The 15,314-nt window shown below is 35.7% G+C and overlaps 1 protein-coding gene across 1 annotated transcript in view; it reads right to left on the reverse strand.

The window, feature by feature from the left end:
- LOC128920013 (uncharacterized) overlaps nucleotides 1–14,703 on the reverse strand; it is a gene marked incomplete at its 5' end in the record, with an annotated part of 28,464 nt that extends 13,761 nt beyond the window's left edge. The window contains 4 exon segments of the mRNA XM_054226158.1: nucleotides 3,786–3,984; nucleotides 4,063–4,287; nucleotides 13,406–14,010; nucleotides 14,012–14,703. Of these exon segments, the coding sequence (XP_054082133.1) occupies nucleotides 3,786–3,984; nucleotides 4,063–4,287; nucleotides 13,406–14,010; nucleotides 14,012–14,703 (1,721 nt within the window).
- Nucleotides 14,704–15,314: the final 611 nt, after the last annotated feature.

The following is a 15,314-nucleotide window of genomic DNA, read 5'->3' on the forward strand; positions in this document are numbered from 1 at the left end:
ATGGTTCGATTTTGACAATTTTTTCACAAGTGATGCAACAGATCATATACAGTGTTTGTGTAAAGTTTTATTTCGCTATCTTCTTTGGTTCCTAATGTATATATTATAAAGTGAAGGAATAAGATGAAATTCAAAAATGAGTTTTATGGGAAGTTGTCGTGGTTCGGTTACACCCGAACTTAGCCCTTCCTTACTTGTTTTAATTATTGTTATAATACAGTGGAACTTCTCCAACTCGAATCACTAGGAGAGAAAATTCAAGTTATAGAATTCTCATTAAAACATAAATTTTTCAAAAAGCTGGAAAATATAGATTTATACTCAGTTTTATTTATTTACATCGCATAGAGTTTAATGAACATACGTCTGTATCCCATTCCTTTGTTACATGATTTATGAAATCAATAAGTTTAATATCATATTTTTTGTTCGCCTCCATACGATATAGAGAAACTCTTTTAAAATTATACGTCGACGTACTCTGGTCGAAAAGTTCGATTTATGGAAGGAAATTTGTATGGAATTTGCCTTCTATTGCCACTTCAAGAGTTCTAGTTATGGCGAACTTCGAGTTATAGAGGTTCGAGTTATGGAAGGAAATTTCTACGAAAAAATTAATTATTATAGAAAATTGGTTTCAAAACGCTATTGCTAACTCAAAAGTTCAAGTTATGGAGATCTTCGAGTTACAGAAGTTCCAATGTATTTTGTAAAAGTAAATATATTTATATATTTGTATGAAGGTTTCATGCTGACAAATCGAACAAACAACTGGTATAAATAATATAAACTGCCACAATCAAACACAGCAAGTGTTTGTACCTTTGGAAGCGCAATCAACTCGATTATTTGGTTGTTACCTTCCATGACATATATTTAGACAAATCAGTAAAGAAATGGTGAATCGAACAGTTTGGATTGATGAAATTTAAACAAACTTTGATAAGTATATTGACTCTTGGCATATTTCAAACACTCTGAAAATTCTATAGCTAAAGTGAACGCGAATGCATTGCGTATGCGATAAATTGACATATTCAACAAACTGAATCTATTGAATTTGAAGTAGCGAGTAAAAACTGAAATCTAATGGCTTGAAATTTAAGGCAGTAGTCTGCTTTAGAAGCCGAAAAAAACGTTTTATGATTAAAAAATATAGAATTTTTTCAGATTAGTGAGTTAACCCACTTTTAGTAATTTTCAACCTAACCTTTGTATGGGAGGTGGGCGTGGTTATTATCCGATTTCAACTATTTTCATGGTGTGTGGTGGGGTACGTAAGAGAATCGACTGCAGAAAGTTTGGTTTATATAGCTTCATTGGTTTGCGAGATATATACAAATAACCGATTTGGGGCGGGGCCACGCCCACTTCCCCAAAAAAATTACATCAAAATATGCCCCTTCCTAGTGCGATCCTTTATTCCAAATTATACTGTTATAACTTTATTTATGGCGTAGGTATGACACTTTATGTGTTTTTGGTTTTCGCCATTTTGTGGGCGTGGCAGTGGACCGATTTAGCTCATTTTTGAAAGCAACCCTCTCATGGTTCCAAGGAACATGTGTTCCAAGTTTCATTAAGATATCTCAATTTTTACTCAAGTTATCGCTTGTACGGACGGACGGACAGATGGACAGATGGACAGACGGACAGACGGACGGACAGACATCCGGATTTCAACTCCACTCGTCATCCTGATCATTTATATATATATAACCCCATATCTAACTCTTTTATTTCTTGGTGACACAAACAACCGTTATGTGAACAAAACTATAATACCCTGTGCAACAGGTTGCGAGAGTATAAAAATTGACTTTAAGTTGCAAAACAAGTAGTTTAAATAATACTTTTTTAGTTCAAACAAAGATAATTATCTTTAATACTGTAGTGCTGAACACAAAGACGACGACACGACACGACGTAGCGACGGCTGATCACAAATGTCGCTTTGAAGCCAGCGTCTTGAACATTTTGAAGACGGCAGCGACATATCAAAAAGCAATTTCATTGTTGCCGTACTAACATCTATCACTTCAATAAAATTTACATATTTAGTTTAAAGTGAAATTATTTACGTAAAAAATGTAAAAATGGTCGATTTATTTGTTTTAAATAATCGATTGTTATTATAAATGATAAATCAAAGCTATTTTACGTTTCTGCTGGCAAAATAACGTCATACTTGTGAGAACTTTGAATAATTTTACATTTCACAGGTTAGTGGCAGCTCTACAGCGGCCATTGTCGTCGGCAAAATTAGAAACATTTCTAATTTGGCGACAGCGAAGACTTCAACCCTTTTATGGTGAAGTCGTGCTGTTGCCAAAAAATCTGTGCCCATAAGAACGCGTGTATTTTAATATTTGACAGATATCGCTCGTCGCTTGTCGTCTTCTATGTGTTCAGCACATGAAGCTAGATCACTTTGGTTTTTTTTCGATCGGACATATATTCTTTTTGCTGTCGCCGGCACCGTTTTCTAACACTTGTGAAAATGAAAACTCGATAAAACGCGCTTTAAAGTTTTCGGTCCAAAAAAATACATATATAAAATGCTCGACGCTCGGCCACTAAAACTGCTCTAGCTTCGAAAATATGTCGAATTGGCCTCTGGAATTTTAAAGACATATTCTTGGATAGTTTTGGAATAGATTTAAAACAAAACAAAAAAATCGATTTTTTGAAGCCTGTAAAGCAGACTACTGCCTTAAATCTGACATGTTGCTTAGTAATGTTTTTAGTTGGAAAACCAAGGTGCTTCAGAGTAAATCTGGAAAAGACATATAGCGATTTCAAAGCACCATTGAGTCAATTACTTTTTTTTTTTTTAAGACTAAAGTTCAAGCTGTTTTACTATATACCATAACAGACGTTGGCGTGTAAACATGCATATGGATATCCTCTAAATGCACAGTTAGCTCACCACAAACACATCCACACACACATATATAGGATTTAACTCCTTTGTAGTGTAAAGAGATTTAGCTGGAAAATTACAACAAGCCAAAGCATACGATTACAATAAAAAATGGTGATTGCATGCAACTGCTTGCTGTTATAACGGTACAAGTACAGATGCACACATATAAATATATACATGTGTTTGCATGTACACCTTATACAAGCGTTTTATAACTGTTCCTGTTGCGTTTGTTGCATTGTTGTTTAAGTACTTGCAGCTGCTTCTACGTTTATTTATAAGACCAATCTTCTGTTGGACTTCAAACGAATAATCAATGTCTCAAATTCTTTCTACTAAAATATGAAAAGCACAGTTGGTTTTAACATTTTTTGGAGAGATTATGTAAAGAATATACATATAAGGCATCAAATTATCAAATTAAGAAAATATTCGAAGGAAAGGCCGACCCGCTTTAACATGTAGAAGAATTTTGTACGTCGAAATATCTAAGGAAGAAACCATAAAAACGCTGCGAAACTCGACAAAGTTTCGGATTGATTTCGGACAAAAACTCTGTGGAAATATTTATTAACATGAAATTATGTTTACAATGACGAGCTGCCAACAACTATTATGGCAGAAATTTGATAATGAAAATACTAAATTTCTGCTTGGAAAGTTTTAGCGCTACACTCGAATAATATTGCAGATTTATTTCTCAATTTAAGCGTTTCTAAAATATATTTGAAATTGTAGGAATAGTTCAGCATATGATTCGACGTCTGAAGATTTAGAGAACCAAAAGAAGTTAACTTAAGACAAACGTCTTTAATTAGAGCTAATTTATCCTTTTAAAAACGCATAGAGTTGTACTTACCGTCGAAAGAGTTCACTTTCTGGATGCTCAATTGCAAAGCGAGCTTTCTTCCGGAGTAGCGGTATAGTCAGAGTATATGATGTTAGCATTATTAGCATAGGAATGTAGAACGCCACAAGCGAGCCGAATACGAAGAAAGCGCGATTATTTATGACGCAAATATTAGGAGCCGGCATGATATTATGCTTGTTGACGAGGCCTACAGGAATAGAATAATAAGAGAAAAGGTATTTAATGAAAAATCGAAAATTGGAACCACATGCTTTCCAATGCTTACCCAAAACTGTTATCGAGCTGGATACTATCATTGCCATAACCCACACAATGGCGATCTTTATGCCAGCCAAACGCTTAGTCGAACGATGCAGCGTTCCCAACGGATTTCGTATGCCCAAATATCGTCCCAGACTGATGAAACACATATGCAAAATACTTGACGAGCAAGCCAACACATCGCATGTCACATAAATATTACACCAAACGAAGCCCAATGGCCAGTAACCTTGAAAGCAAACAATAAAAGAGAGGGAAATATTATGTTAAATACTCAGCATTACTTATTATTAAAGAACAAAAACAAGAGATATTTCGTCTTGTCCTCGTTCACCACCAGACCCATACGCTTCGCTTCCTTCGGGTGTTTTTATGTGGTGGGTCCCAAACCCTACGCACAACCGCGTAAGCGGGTTTCGCCTTCTCACTTTAGCTCGCCTCCAAACGAATGTCTGTTGGCTACCCAGAGGATACTTGGTCTAAGACCGGAAGTCGTGAGCTGTTTGAGCTTTCCTCACTTACGTGAACTTCTACATACGACTCCATCCTCCGTCGCCTGACACTTCCACCATAAATCGGCTATATCTTCAAGAGTTTTGGAAAATTTCACTTGAAATTTTAAGGGAACATTCTTGAATAGTTATAGGTACGAATTAAATGAAATTGTTTGAAACCGAGAATGGGGGTTCCTAATTTAAGGACAGCTTAAGTAAATAACGATCTATTGACCCTACGTCTTTTCTTAAACACATATTGTCCCGATTTCCTATCGACTAGAGCCTCTAAAGAACCTCAAACCGAACCGAAACTTCGATTGCATAAAGTCTAAGGAATTCTCTTAAATTCAAAAAAGTCTTTCTTAGGTGTGTCATTTTTGAAAGACAATTCTGGATCAATCTTGACCGATTCTGGATAATGTTACTAATTATCTGTCTTCCCTGAAAAAAATGTTGTGAATTAGATTAGAATTCAGGTTTGTCATTAATAAGCGAGCTTTCAACTTTAAATAGAAGAATGAAAGCTTTATGAAATCTAGAAAGACTTTCTCAGTCTTTCTCACAAATAAATGTAGCTTCTGGCATTGAAATGCAACAAAATCCAAACAGTTCTGAATTCCGCTTCTCGCTCGACCACTGCTCCGAAGAGTATAACTATAAAATAGCGGATTTTGCGGGAGGTGAAAAGGTCAAACGCTATCGAAGCGTCAGCCATCGAGTTGAACGTCAGCAATTAATCTACATCATAAACTTTCGTAACGGTTAAATCACACTTAAGTCGGTCGAATGTGTATACGTAACGTGTATCTGTGTGAAATAAGATTCTTGTGTAAAAAAAAGAGGGTAAACGCATTCCGAAAAGGATTAATGTATGACTTTTGCTCAATGCGAGAAAGCGGTTTCGTATTTCGCAAGCGCATGTGTTACTTTACATGCTGTTATTGTAGGTGCTGTTGGCGAATACATTAAAAGGCTAAAATATTTCGCCGTAAATGGTTAGATTTTACGCATAGCAGCTGAAAGGGCAAATAAAACAAGCACATTCGTCTTTGTTTTACTACTAAAACCCTATGTGCTATGTGCTATGTGAGAGTGTAGGGTGTTAGAGCTGAGTTGCGTTTGCAAAATTGGTTTTAGGGTGTGTGTGTGTGTGTGTGCGGTGTACATGGCAACACATGTTTTGCGTATAAACATTTCATTGTACAAATGAAATCAGGTTGTTAAATTCCTATAACATCATTCTTTTACATGTTCGGTCGTCTGACTACGATACTTTCACCAGCGCTTGAGATTCTTCACAAACATATGCGTAGAACATGAATATTGTATGTTAGTATATGTTGCTTAAATACCGCAACATTACCGCAGTCAATATCGATGGGTTATTTAAATAAGGAATAAAGGTAGGAAATTAATTTGGAAAATGGAATTGGCAAAATGTATAACTTTCATTTCATTATTATTTTTAACTAGATACTGTTGCCAAATAAGATGTAATGCCAATTCTGCTTCGACCACATAGTCTATAGTCCGCAAAGGAACTTCGCAGATGTATTGAAAGAGTTGAAATTTTCAGGGGTGAGTTGAGATCAAAGTTACTATGTAGAAAATTTACTTTACGGCTTAAGCTTAGGTTTCCATATAACAGAGGTTATCAAGAATGATGCATCCTCAATCTATCTAGATAAGTTAAAATGACTTATAAGGTTAGGTTAGGTATTCCGGTAGACCAGCAAGCCACACATATGTAGACCAGTTTTGGTCCTTTGCGATACCAGATGGAGTGCCGTTACGTATTTAACGATGACTAGTCATCCTTTAGGATGCCTGCGCTTTACGCGGATTTCAAAAGGTTATGTGGTTTCACTAACGAAATCTCTTCCAGATTATCGTACTGTCAAGCTCCCAAACGCTGAAGCTGTCGTCTTGATAATGCTGGACAGGCACATAAGCGATGCTCCGATGTTTCTTTGGTACAGTGCGAAAATATTTTGTCACAATCAGATTGGCTTAAGGTCAAAATATATGTCTTTATATACATATGCGCACGTGAGATTAATCGAATGCTTAATTAGAAAAGCCGGTTCAGATTAGCAACAAGTCTGCGTTTGTTGTTCCAGATTCCAGATTGGCGTGCAAGATTAATGAATTTTCACAAGAAATATATATCAAAGCCCATACCCAGTCAGCTGCAGCTAAAAAAAAAATTGATGTATTATATATGTACTCATAAAAATATCACACACAAAAGTAATGTAATTTCCCCTGCGGATATACAAATGCATATATAGCTATTTTTGCAATATTTACAAGCTTTAACGCTCACGTGCATACATATGTAGTATAGCGGATACTTGTACACTTATGCCACACAGAAGTAGCTTAGTTAGCACTTAAGTGTGTACTCGTAAATTTTATTAAATGACAACTCGACGGCGAAAGTATGTGTGTGTTGGTCAGTAAATAATTACTGGGTCCCGAAAAGCGCATAAATTATGTGCTTCACGAAAGGTGGTGTGAAATAGAACGTTAACATAGAACGGGTATATGGAGACTGGCATTGAAAAAAAGCTCATGGTCTTCAACTAATTATTTCTTTGGAAAATATGATGTTTCCTTGGGATCTACAAAAATTATGAGCAAACTATAGTAGATATTTAATGGGTGATCTATCAAGGTGTTTTTTCATGATGTATGTGTTTATTGGTATAAATTTTCGAGTGATTTTTATAGCTTTCACTTTTTTCTTCTTTTCTTATCGCTTTTTTTGCTTTTTGTCTACTCTACCAAACTGTTTTTGTGATTTGTGTCCAATTCGTGTTGGTCTGTTAAATTTTATCTTCATATGTCTCATTTGCTTGTCTGTTGGACCGAAAAATCACACTGCATGAGCTTCAGAGCAAGAGATGATTTGAATGTAAACGATTTCTTTTTAGTGCGGGCTATAAATTTTGCAGTAGAATAGTAATAAAATTATATTGGCTTAAAACTAAATAATAAATATTCATTTTAAATGTGTGGTATGCATAAATTATCCTAGACATACATATGTCACAGGAAAAGGAAACTAATTTGTGTAAGATTTGAGCAGTTGAGAGACTATGTTGTATACATATATTGCCTAAGAGAGCAAGTATATATAGTGGAACTTCTTTAACTCGAATCACCATAATCAACAAAAAAACTTCGAGTTAGAGAGACTTCGAGATATTAAAATTTTAATTAAGACATGCCTTTTTCAAAAAGGTGTAAAATATAGATTTTTATTTATTTACTTCGCAAAAAGAAAACACATGTATTTTGTAATTTTGTTTGTTGCAGATTGCAATTGTTTGCCTCTTGACGTCTGTATCTCATACCCTTGTTACACGATTTATGAAGTCTATAAGTATAATATTATTTATCTTTTTCAGCTCTATACGAATATAGTGGCTCCTTTAAAATTGTTCTTTGATAGTAAAATTTTAAATTTTGTATTAAGCCCTGGTCGAAAAGTTCGATTTACGGATGGAAATTTGTATGAAATTTTACTTCTATTGCCACTTCAAGAGTTCGAGTTAGGGAGAACTTCGAGTTATAGAAGTTCGAGTTATGGAAGTTCCACTGTATATATATATTGATGTTTCAATACAGAGAAAAATTTCTTATGCATAAAGACGAAAACGTTATAACCGGTAAATTTTAAAATTATTGATATACATTATTGTAGATCTTGATTAAGAGTATTGGCATAGGCCGGTATCGGCCACAAAATTCAGCAGCGGCATCGGGTATATTTGGCCGATTCTTCCTAGTTCTTTTGAATTACACTTACATAATTTTTTTTTACTTTTTTGATTTCTTAAGAGCCTAAAATATACAGTCTTCTGATTCATATCTGCCTCAACCAATCATTCCTCACGATGATAATATTAGGTTGGGAAACATCTGACTTCCGCCTTTTTATCGTTTCAATTTCACGGTAGTATAAAGCGCTAGAGAGCTCTTTTAGATATTGCGTTCAAAAGTTATAGACGTGTAAACATGGAGTTCACAAACGTTGAAATTCGCGCTATTTTAAAGTTTTTTAAAGCAGGCCATCGACCAGAAGCGTCCGGAATTTGCCAACAGGAAGGGTGTAGTGTTCCACCAGGACAACGACAGAACACACACTTCGTTGATGACTCGTCAGAAACTACGCGAGCTCGGATGGGAGGTTTTATCGCATCCACCATATAGCCCGGACATAGCGAATACGTTCCCGTACCCATTCCTGTCCATGGTGATGTAATGTTGAACGCAAAAGAAGCTTGTGAAAAGTGGCTGTCCGTCTAGATGGAAACAGATTATGGGACGAAACGGCGTATATTTGAACTAAATCCAATCACTGTAAACTTTCTAGAAAGCATTGAATAAAGAGCAAAAACGCTGAATGAAGATATTTTTTGCCAATCTAATATTAAGTCTAGTATAAAGAACTTCATTATATTTGTATAAAATTTATCATTATATTATTTAGAATGATCCGATATTGTAGATAATTTCATAATGTTAATATTATAGAAATTCTGGTTGCTATTGGCAAAAAACTGGGAGGGTATATTTTTAAAAGTTTCCTTGAGACAAATTTTCATAATCAACATCATTCTCCATAGTCAGGAACAGGTAATAACACAGGCCAACATTCAATTTGCTTATTTGAATTTATCAACTGATTCTAGTTAATTTTTTTTCATGATATAGCTTTTTTATACCCTCCACTTATGACCTCCAATTAAGACCGTCTGTCAGTTTTTTACAATAATATTATACAAACAAAATTCCCGTTAATCAGCTAGCAACTACAAAAAATAATATTTTCGGAAACTGCTTGTACCGAATTTTATATACCATCCAGTAAATGAGTCCCAAAAAAGCTTTCTTTCTGTCCTTAAAGGAAAAAAGCTATATTGATGACGTAGCAACTTGTTTTGAGAAAAGGCGAATAACTTATTTTTACTATCTCTATATGTTATAAAAATAAGTTATTTACCAAGGAGCCTTTGTACCGATCAAAGTGGTTTCTGTATTGACATATCTTCTGGTCCTCCTGCAAAAAGGGAAATTCCTACGCCACTGACCATCTAGAGGGAAAACTGTCAGCGCCGGAACTAGGCTCGAATGCAGAAGGCTAATCACCTGCTCATCTTAAGCCCTCTGGTTCATTACCGAAACCGATTAGGTTCTATGTTCCATCTATTAAATATGGGAAAATATATATGTACATTAGACCGGACTTAATTTCTTTTTTTTTGCAAAAAGAGTGTACCGACCCCGCAAATTTTTCCTTTTTATGTCAATAACGAAATTCCAAAATCTTAAACTGATTGCCCTAGGTTAAGGCGTGGCACATGCCCACTAAAGTGGCTAAAACCGGTTTATATGGACTTTTCAAGAGACAAGGCACGAAAATATAAGTAAAATGTTTCATAGATGTCTTTAGTATATTATTATATTGAAATTAACTTACGTTTATTGATTAATATTCTTTATAATCATTTAAACTTAAGCGCAAAGGTCTGATTGATAAATGCTACCGTATTTTTTCCTATACTCAGTTACTGTTTGCATAAAAGTTTTAAAACATAAGCCTTTAAAAAAATCGCAAAAAGGCAACTCTGTAAACTTATATTTAAATCGTAAAATAAAATATTGGCAACAACGGAGGAAAGTCAACATCTGGTCAATACCGTTAGTTTTGAGCCACGTGGCAATTAAAAGTGTGTAAAAAGTGAAGTGTATTTATTTTGAGCTTTGAATCAGAGTAACATTATTGCTTTAAAGAGAATTGATATTGATTGTATTTATAAAATGGACACAAGAGCTATTGAAAAAATTTATTTATTAGAATATGACGAAAGCCAAATTGTTGGATCTAAGCTGCCTTCCAATGGGCAAGTTTTGAAAGTGTTGTTTTGTAACATGCGTAAAGTGAAATTGGATCTCCGTTCAAGTGCGTATCTGGTTATCAAAGAGGCCTTTCTCTTTCTTTGGAATAAAGCCCGTATTCCAGTGCGCCAAATTGATAGAAGTGTTCAAAAAGTTGAAGCTTTATATAAAGAATGGAAAAATCTGCAAAAAACTTGCAAACGCAGCACACCACTTCAAAAAATGCGAGAAGATCAGTTTATTAAAAATATGAATAACTTATTTGACATTGCGCACGGAAATGCGTTAGATTTAATTAAAATAGAAGAAGATAAAGAGTTTTTGAAGAATCAACGTAAAGAAGGTAGACCTGGTGCAATGGTGGGATGCGATCGTTCATTATTTGAAAAAGAAAAGCGAAGAAATACTCGTATTGAGAAAGAGGTAATCCGAAAAGGAAAGCAGGATGAAGAACAATTCCAAGTATTCCTAACAGCGAATGATTTGAGTGACAATACTGAAGAACTAATTGATGTATACGAAGACAATACTGATGATAATACTGATCAAACTGCTAACTGTAGCTTTCAACAAAAAAACAGAAAACGAGGAATGAAACATTTTATCACTTCAAAGCTTGTTGCGACCTTAGACAAGTGCAAAGTCAGTGATAGGGACGCAGTACGTATTCTGATAGCTGCGGCTGAAGCATTGGAACATGATATCAGTACATTGGTAATCAGCAAGACATCGATTCGGCTTTGTCGTAAACAAATTCGTTCGGAAACTGCTGCAAAACTGATGACGGATTTTAAAAACAGCAATATAAATCAAATTACGGTACATTGGGATGGGAAAATTTTACCGTCAATCACAGGAAACGCAAAAGTGGACAGATTACCAGTTGTGATAACAACAGATGGCATTGAACATCTACTTGGAGTACCTGCCCTGTCAGCTGGTACTGGCAAAGAACAGACTTACGCCATACTCGAACTATTAAAGGAATGGAATCTAACAGAAAAGGTATTTAAAAGTAATTTCTTATAATAGTAAATATTAACAACATTCTTTACAAACAAGGGAGAAGCTTTATGTTTTGATACAAATACAGGTAGATTACAAGGTACTTGCATTTTATTAGAACAACACCTCAATAGAGAATTGTTATATCTCCCTTGCCGTCATCACATATATGAGCTCTTGCTGAAAAGTGCTTTCGCGAAATATGATTTAAAATTAAGTGGTCCATCATTAGATATTTTCCAGCGTTTTAAAAAAAATTGGCCCAAAATCAATCAGCAAAAATTTGCAAGTGGAATGGTGGATAAAAAAATAAATCTTGCGCTAAACAAAGCTGAACAAGACCAATTAGCTCAATTTGCTCATAACTATATCACTAAACAACATCCCAGGGCAGACTACAAGGAGTTATTGGAATTGAGCCTTATATTTCTTGGTCGAAACACAGAGCCTGTAAGGTTTAAATCACCTGTAGCGATTCATCATGCCCGATGGATGGCTAAAGCGATATATACAATAAAGATTTTTCTTTTCCGCCACCAATTCTTAATGTCGTCAGATGAGGCAAACGCTATATAAGATATTAGTGTGTCCATTTTGAAAATTTATTTGAGACCGTGGATTGAAGCGTCAATTGCCGCGAAAGCACCTTTAAATTATTTAAATTTTATACCAAAAAAATGTGCCACGTTTCGTCGTTTTTCTATGTTTTTTCACCCCAAACATTACTTAGTTTTCCCACTTTTACTTTCGTTTTTTGCTTTTAAGCATATTGATTATAGTAACATAAATAAAAGATAAACTGTTTGTTAAAGATTTTGATGAACAGCTTTGGTTGGTTTTAAGTAATTTCGCTTAAAGCTTTAATGCTTGCATTCTTACTGAAATGCTCCATTATTTGTTGTCTTTAACATTAAATTTATCTCAATAGTTGCGAAATAAAAGCTCAAAGTTGTACATTTTCATAGCGGAATTGAGTGTGCGTAAACGCCACTGCTGAGCCTTACCTCGATTTAAGTTTTTTTTTGTCATATAGTCAGGGATTTGTATTGTATTGTATGAAAATAAAAAATCAAAGTAGAAAAATAAAATGCTTTTGGCTAGTCAGAAACAAAAGAAATAAACGGAATTGGCAGACACTGGTGGGAAAAGAGTGCTGTTGGCAGTTCTGTAAGTTAAGGTTAATTTGAAAATGTCCATTGAAGTTTTTACTCGAATTTATTGAGGTGCATATGAACAAAAACAGACTTACGAGTATACATGACTATACATACATATGTATGATGCAAAGCGACAATCAGAGTTTTCAGCTTCAGAGTTTTTAATTACAATAACAGGAGTATATATGTACGTGATTGGCGTAGGAACCGTTTAGCCGGTTATAGCCGAATCGATGAGAGCGCGCCAATCCTCTCTTTCCTTTGCAGTTCGGCGCCAGTTGGAGATCCCAAGTTTTACCAGGTCGCTTTCCACCTGGTCTCTCCAACGGAGCGGAGGCCTTCCCCTTCCTCGGCTTCCTCCGGCGGGTACTGCATCGAACACTTTCAGGACAGGAGTATGCGCCTTTTTCATTTGAGAGAGTTGCACTTTCATTTGTGACGCCTGATAGAGGGGCCTTTTCAACAACTTGTTTTTGGATATCAGTGAAACCAAAAACTTGACCAGATGAAAGATAGCTGTGGATCGCAAATAATAGCGAAAATTCGGGATGACAGGCAAAAGGAGGGAGAGTTTTAACAAAACCTTTGACAATTTGAAAAGAGTTTCTGCACAGATTGCTGTAATAGTAAGCGCTAGTAAGACTCAGTAGCTGATATCATGGCAGCTAATATGAATAATCTGCTAATTAGTGAAGGGCAACATTAATGAATAACGAGAATCAAATCACGAACCCGAAAAAATTATTAAAATTTTTTTATTTATTATACTAAAACTACTTACCCAAAAATGCCGGTATCGCACCCAACGGCATCACAAACAAGCTGACCAACAAATCGGCTATTGCCAGCGAGAAAAGGAAATAGTTGGTGACATTTTGTAATTTCTTATCGCGTACCACCGCCAAACAGACTAGCATATTGCCAAGACCACCGGCGAATATGAAGAATATGACACAAAGAAATATCCACTTATAATCATGTTGGCGCGTTAGCTTATTACCCCATGAATAGTCATTGCTGAGTTTACGTGGACCCCACAGCGACGATAGTGATGTGCTGCCACTGTCGCTGGTTGTGCTGTCACCGATGCTGCTGCTGATATCACTAACCGGCGCGGACGCATTGTCAGCGTTGAGCTCATCAAAGGCATTCCACGACCAGAACGCATCATCATAAGCGCCCGCCAACCAACTGTAGTTCGCTTGCATTGCTGTTGAATTGACCAACTGAGCGCCGAGTTGTGACAACAAATCACTGGCATTCCATCTACTACGGTTGCTGTTAATAAAATGCTGCCAAGCGTTATTCAGTGGATTACCACCGATTCCAGCGCTGGCGCTTAAGCTATCAGTCAAATTATGTTGCAACAAACCGTCTAATACAGCGGTGGTCGGCGTTGCTTGTTGGGGGTGTTGGGGAGAGTGAGGCGGTTAGGTCCTCGTATTGTATGCGCAGGTAACAAATGAAATCATCTACTATGGACGCATTGCCGCGGCCATTGTTTGCAACAAAATTTACATTTTCTGTTGTGGCTGCCGTGGCAACATCTGCGTCCGTTAATCGTATACCGTTATCGAAAATGCCATTCGCTGCCGTCGACTCATCACAGTATAGTAACTGTCTTTGTACTACTTTACATTGTGCATTTGCTGTGGTAATATTACTACTATCAACTAAACGACTAATATGCTGATCACCCTGTAATGGTTGTTGCTGCGCTAGTGCCAAATTAAAATTGGCCACTGGTTGCCGCAGCTGTTGCACTACTACTTCGGTATTTATTGCGCAATTGACTGCGTCCGCGCTGACACTGTCGGACAAGGACTCCTCGGCCATTGTCGCCGCAAATCCTTCACCAAGGTCATTCTCCGCCACCGCATTAGCCCCTGCCGTCGTGTACTTCGGAATTGGTTGACATTTGTAGCGTGCTCTCTGTACTGCCGCATCGAATTGCTCCAGCATATAGCGGTAGGACTGATTGAGCGCTGATGCCGCTGTTGTTGTTGCGTCGGTGTTGTTAGCTTCATTTGTGGTGTCTCGGTGTGAAGTGTGACTAAATAGGTCTTCATTGCGCAGAAATTACTGTCTTATAAATTAAGTCTGCAAAAAAAATAATGAAATTAAAAATATAATATAATTGGTGTAATTAAAATCATTATAAGAAACTATAATATGTACTATATATATATGCATATAAATATATGTATAATATATTCCTAGATATACTCAAAAAATTAGTATTCTACTAGTTTCTATCTAGAGGTCTATAGCATAATTTTATTATTATGAACTAGCACATTCTGAAGTTGAAATATGATCATAAAGTACCCTCAATATTGGTAAAAAAACCATTTCGGGCTTATATGTATGTTCTAATTGTTTCCGATTTTAAAAATTTATAACAATCAGCTACAGAAAAGCATGAAGTGTTGTGTTGAAAACTAAATATTATTTCAATATTTTTATGCCAAAAAAAATCACAAAACGCATATTTTGATTAGCCATACACGTGTTTTAGTTATGACAGAAATATATGATTTAAATGGCTACGGATGAGTAAAAACACACCTTCCAGGAAATGAAATGTATGAACTTAAACTTAAACAAGTAATGAAGGTTGTAACCGAACATTTTATACTCTAGCAATTTATTTATTTAATTTGATTAATATAACACAAAATTTTACTCAC

This window comes from Zeugodacus cucurbitae, chromosome 2 (genome assembly GCF_028554725.1).
Source record: "Zeugodacus cucurbitae isolate PBARC_wt_2022May chromosome 2, idZeuCucr1.2, whole genome shotgun sequence".
Classification (NCBI taxonomy): Eukaryota; Metazoa; Arthropoda; class Insecta; order Diptera; family Tephritidae; genus Zeugodacus; species Zeugodacus cucurbitae.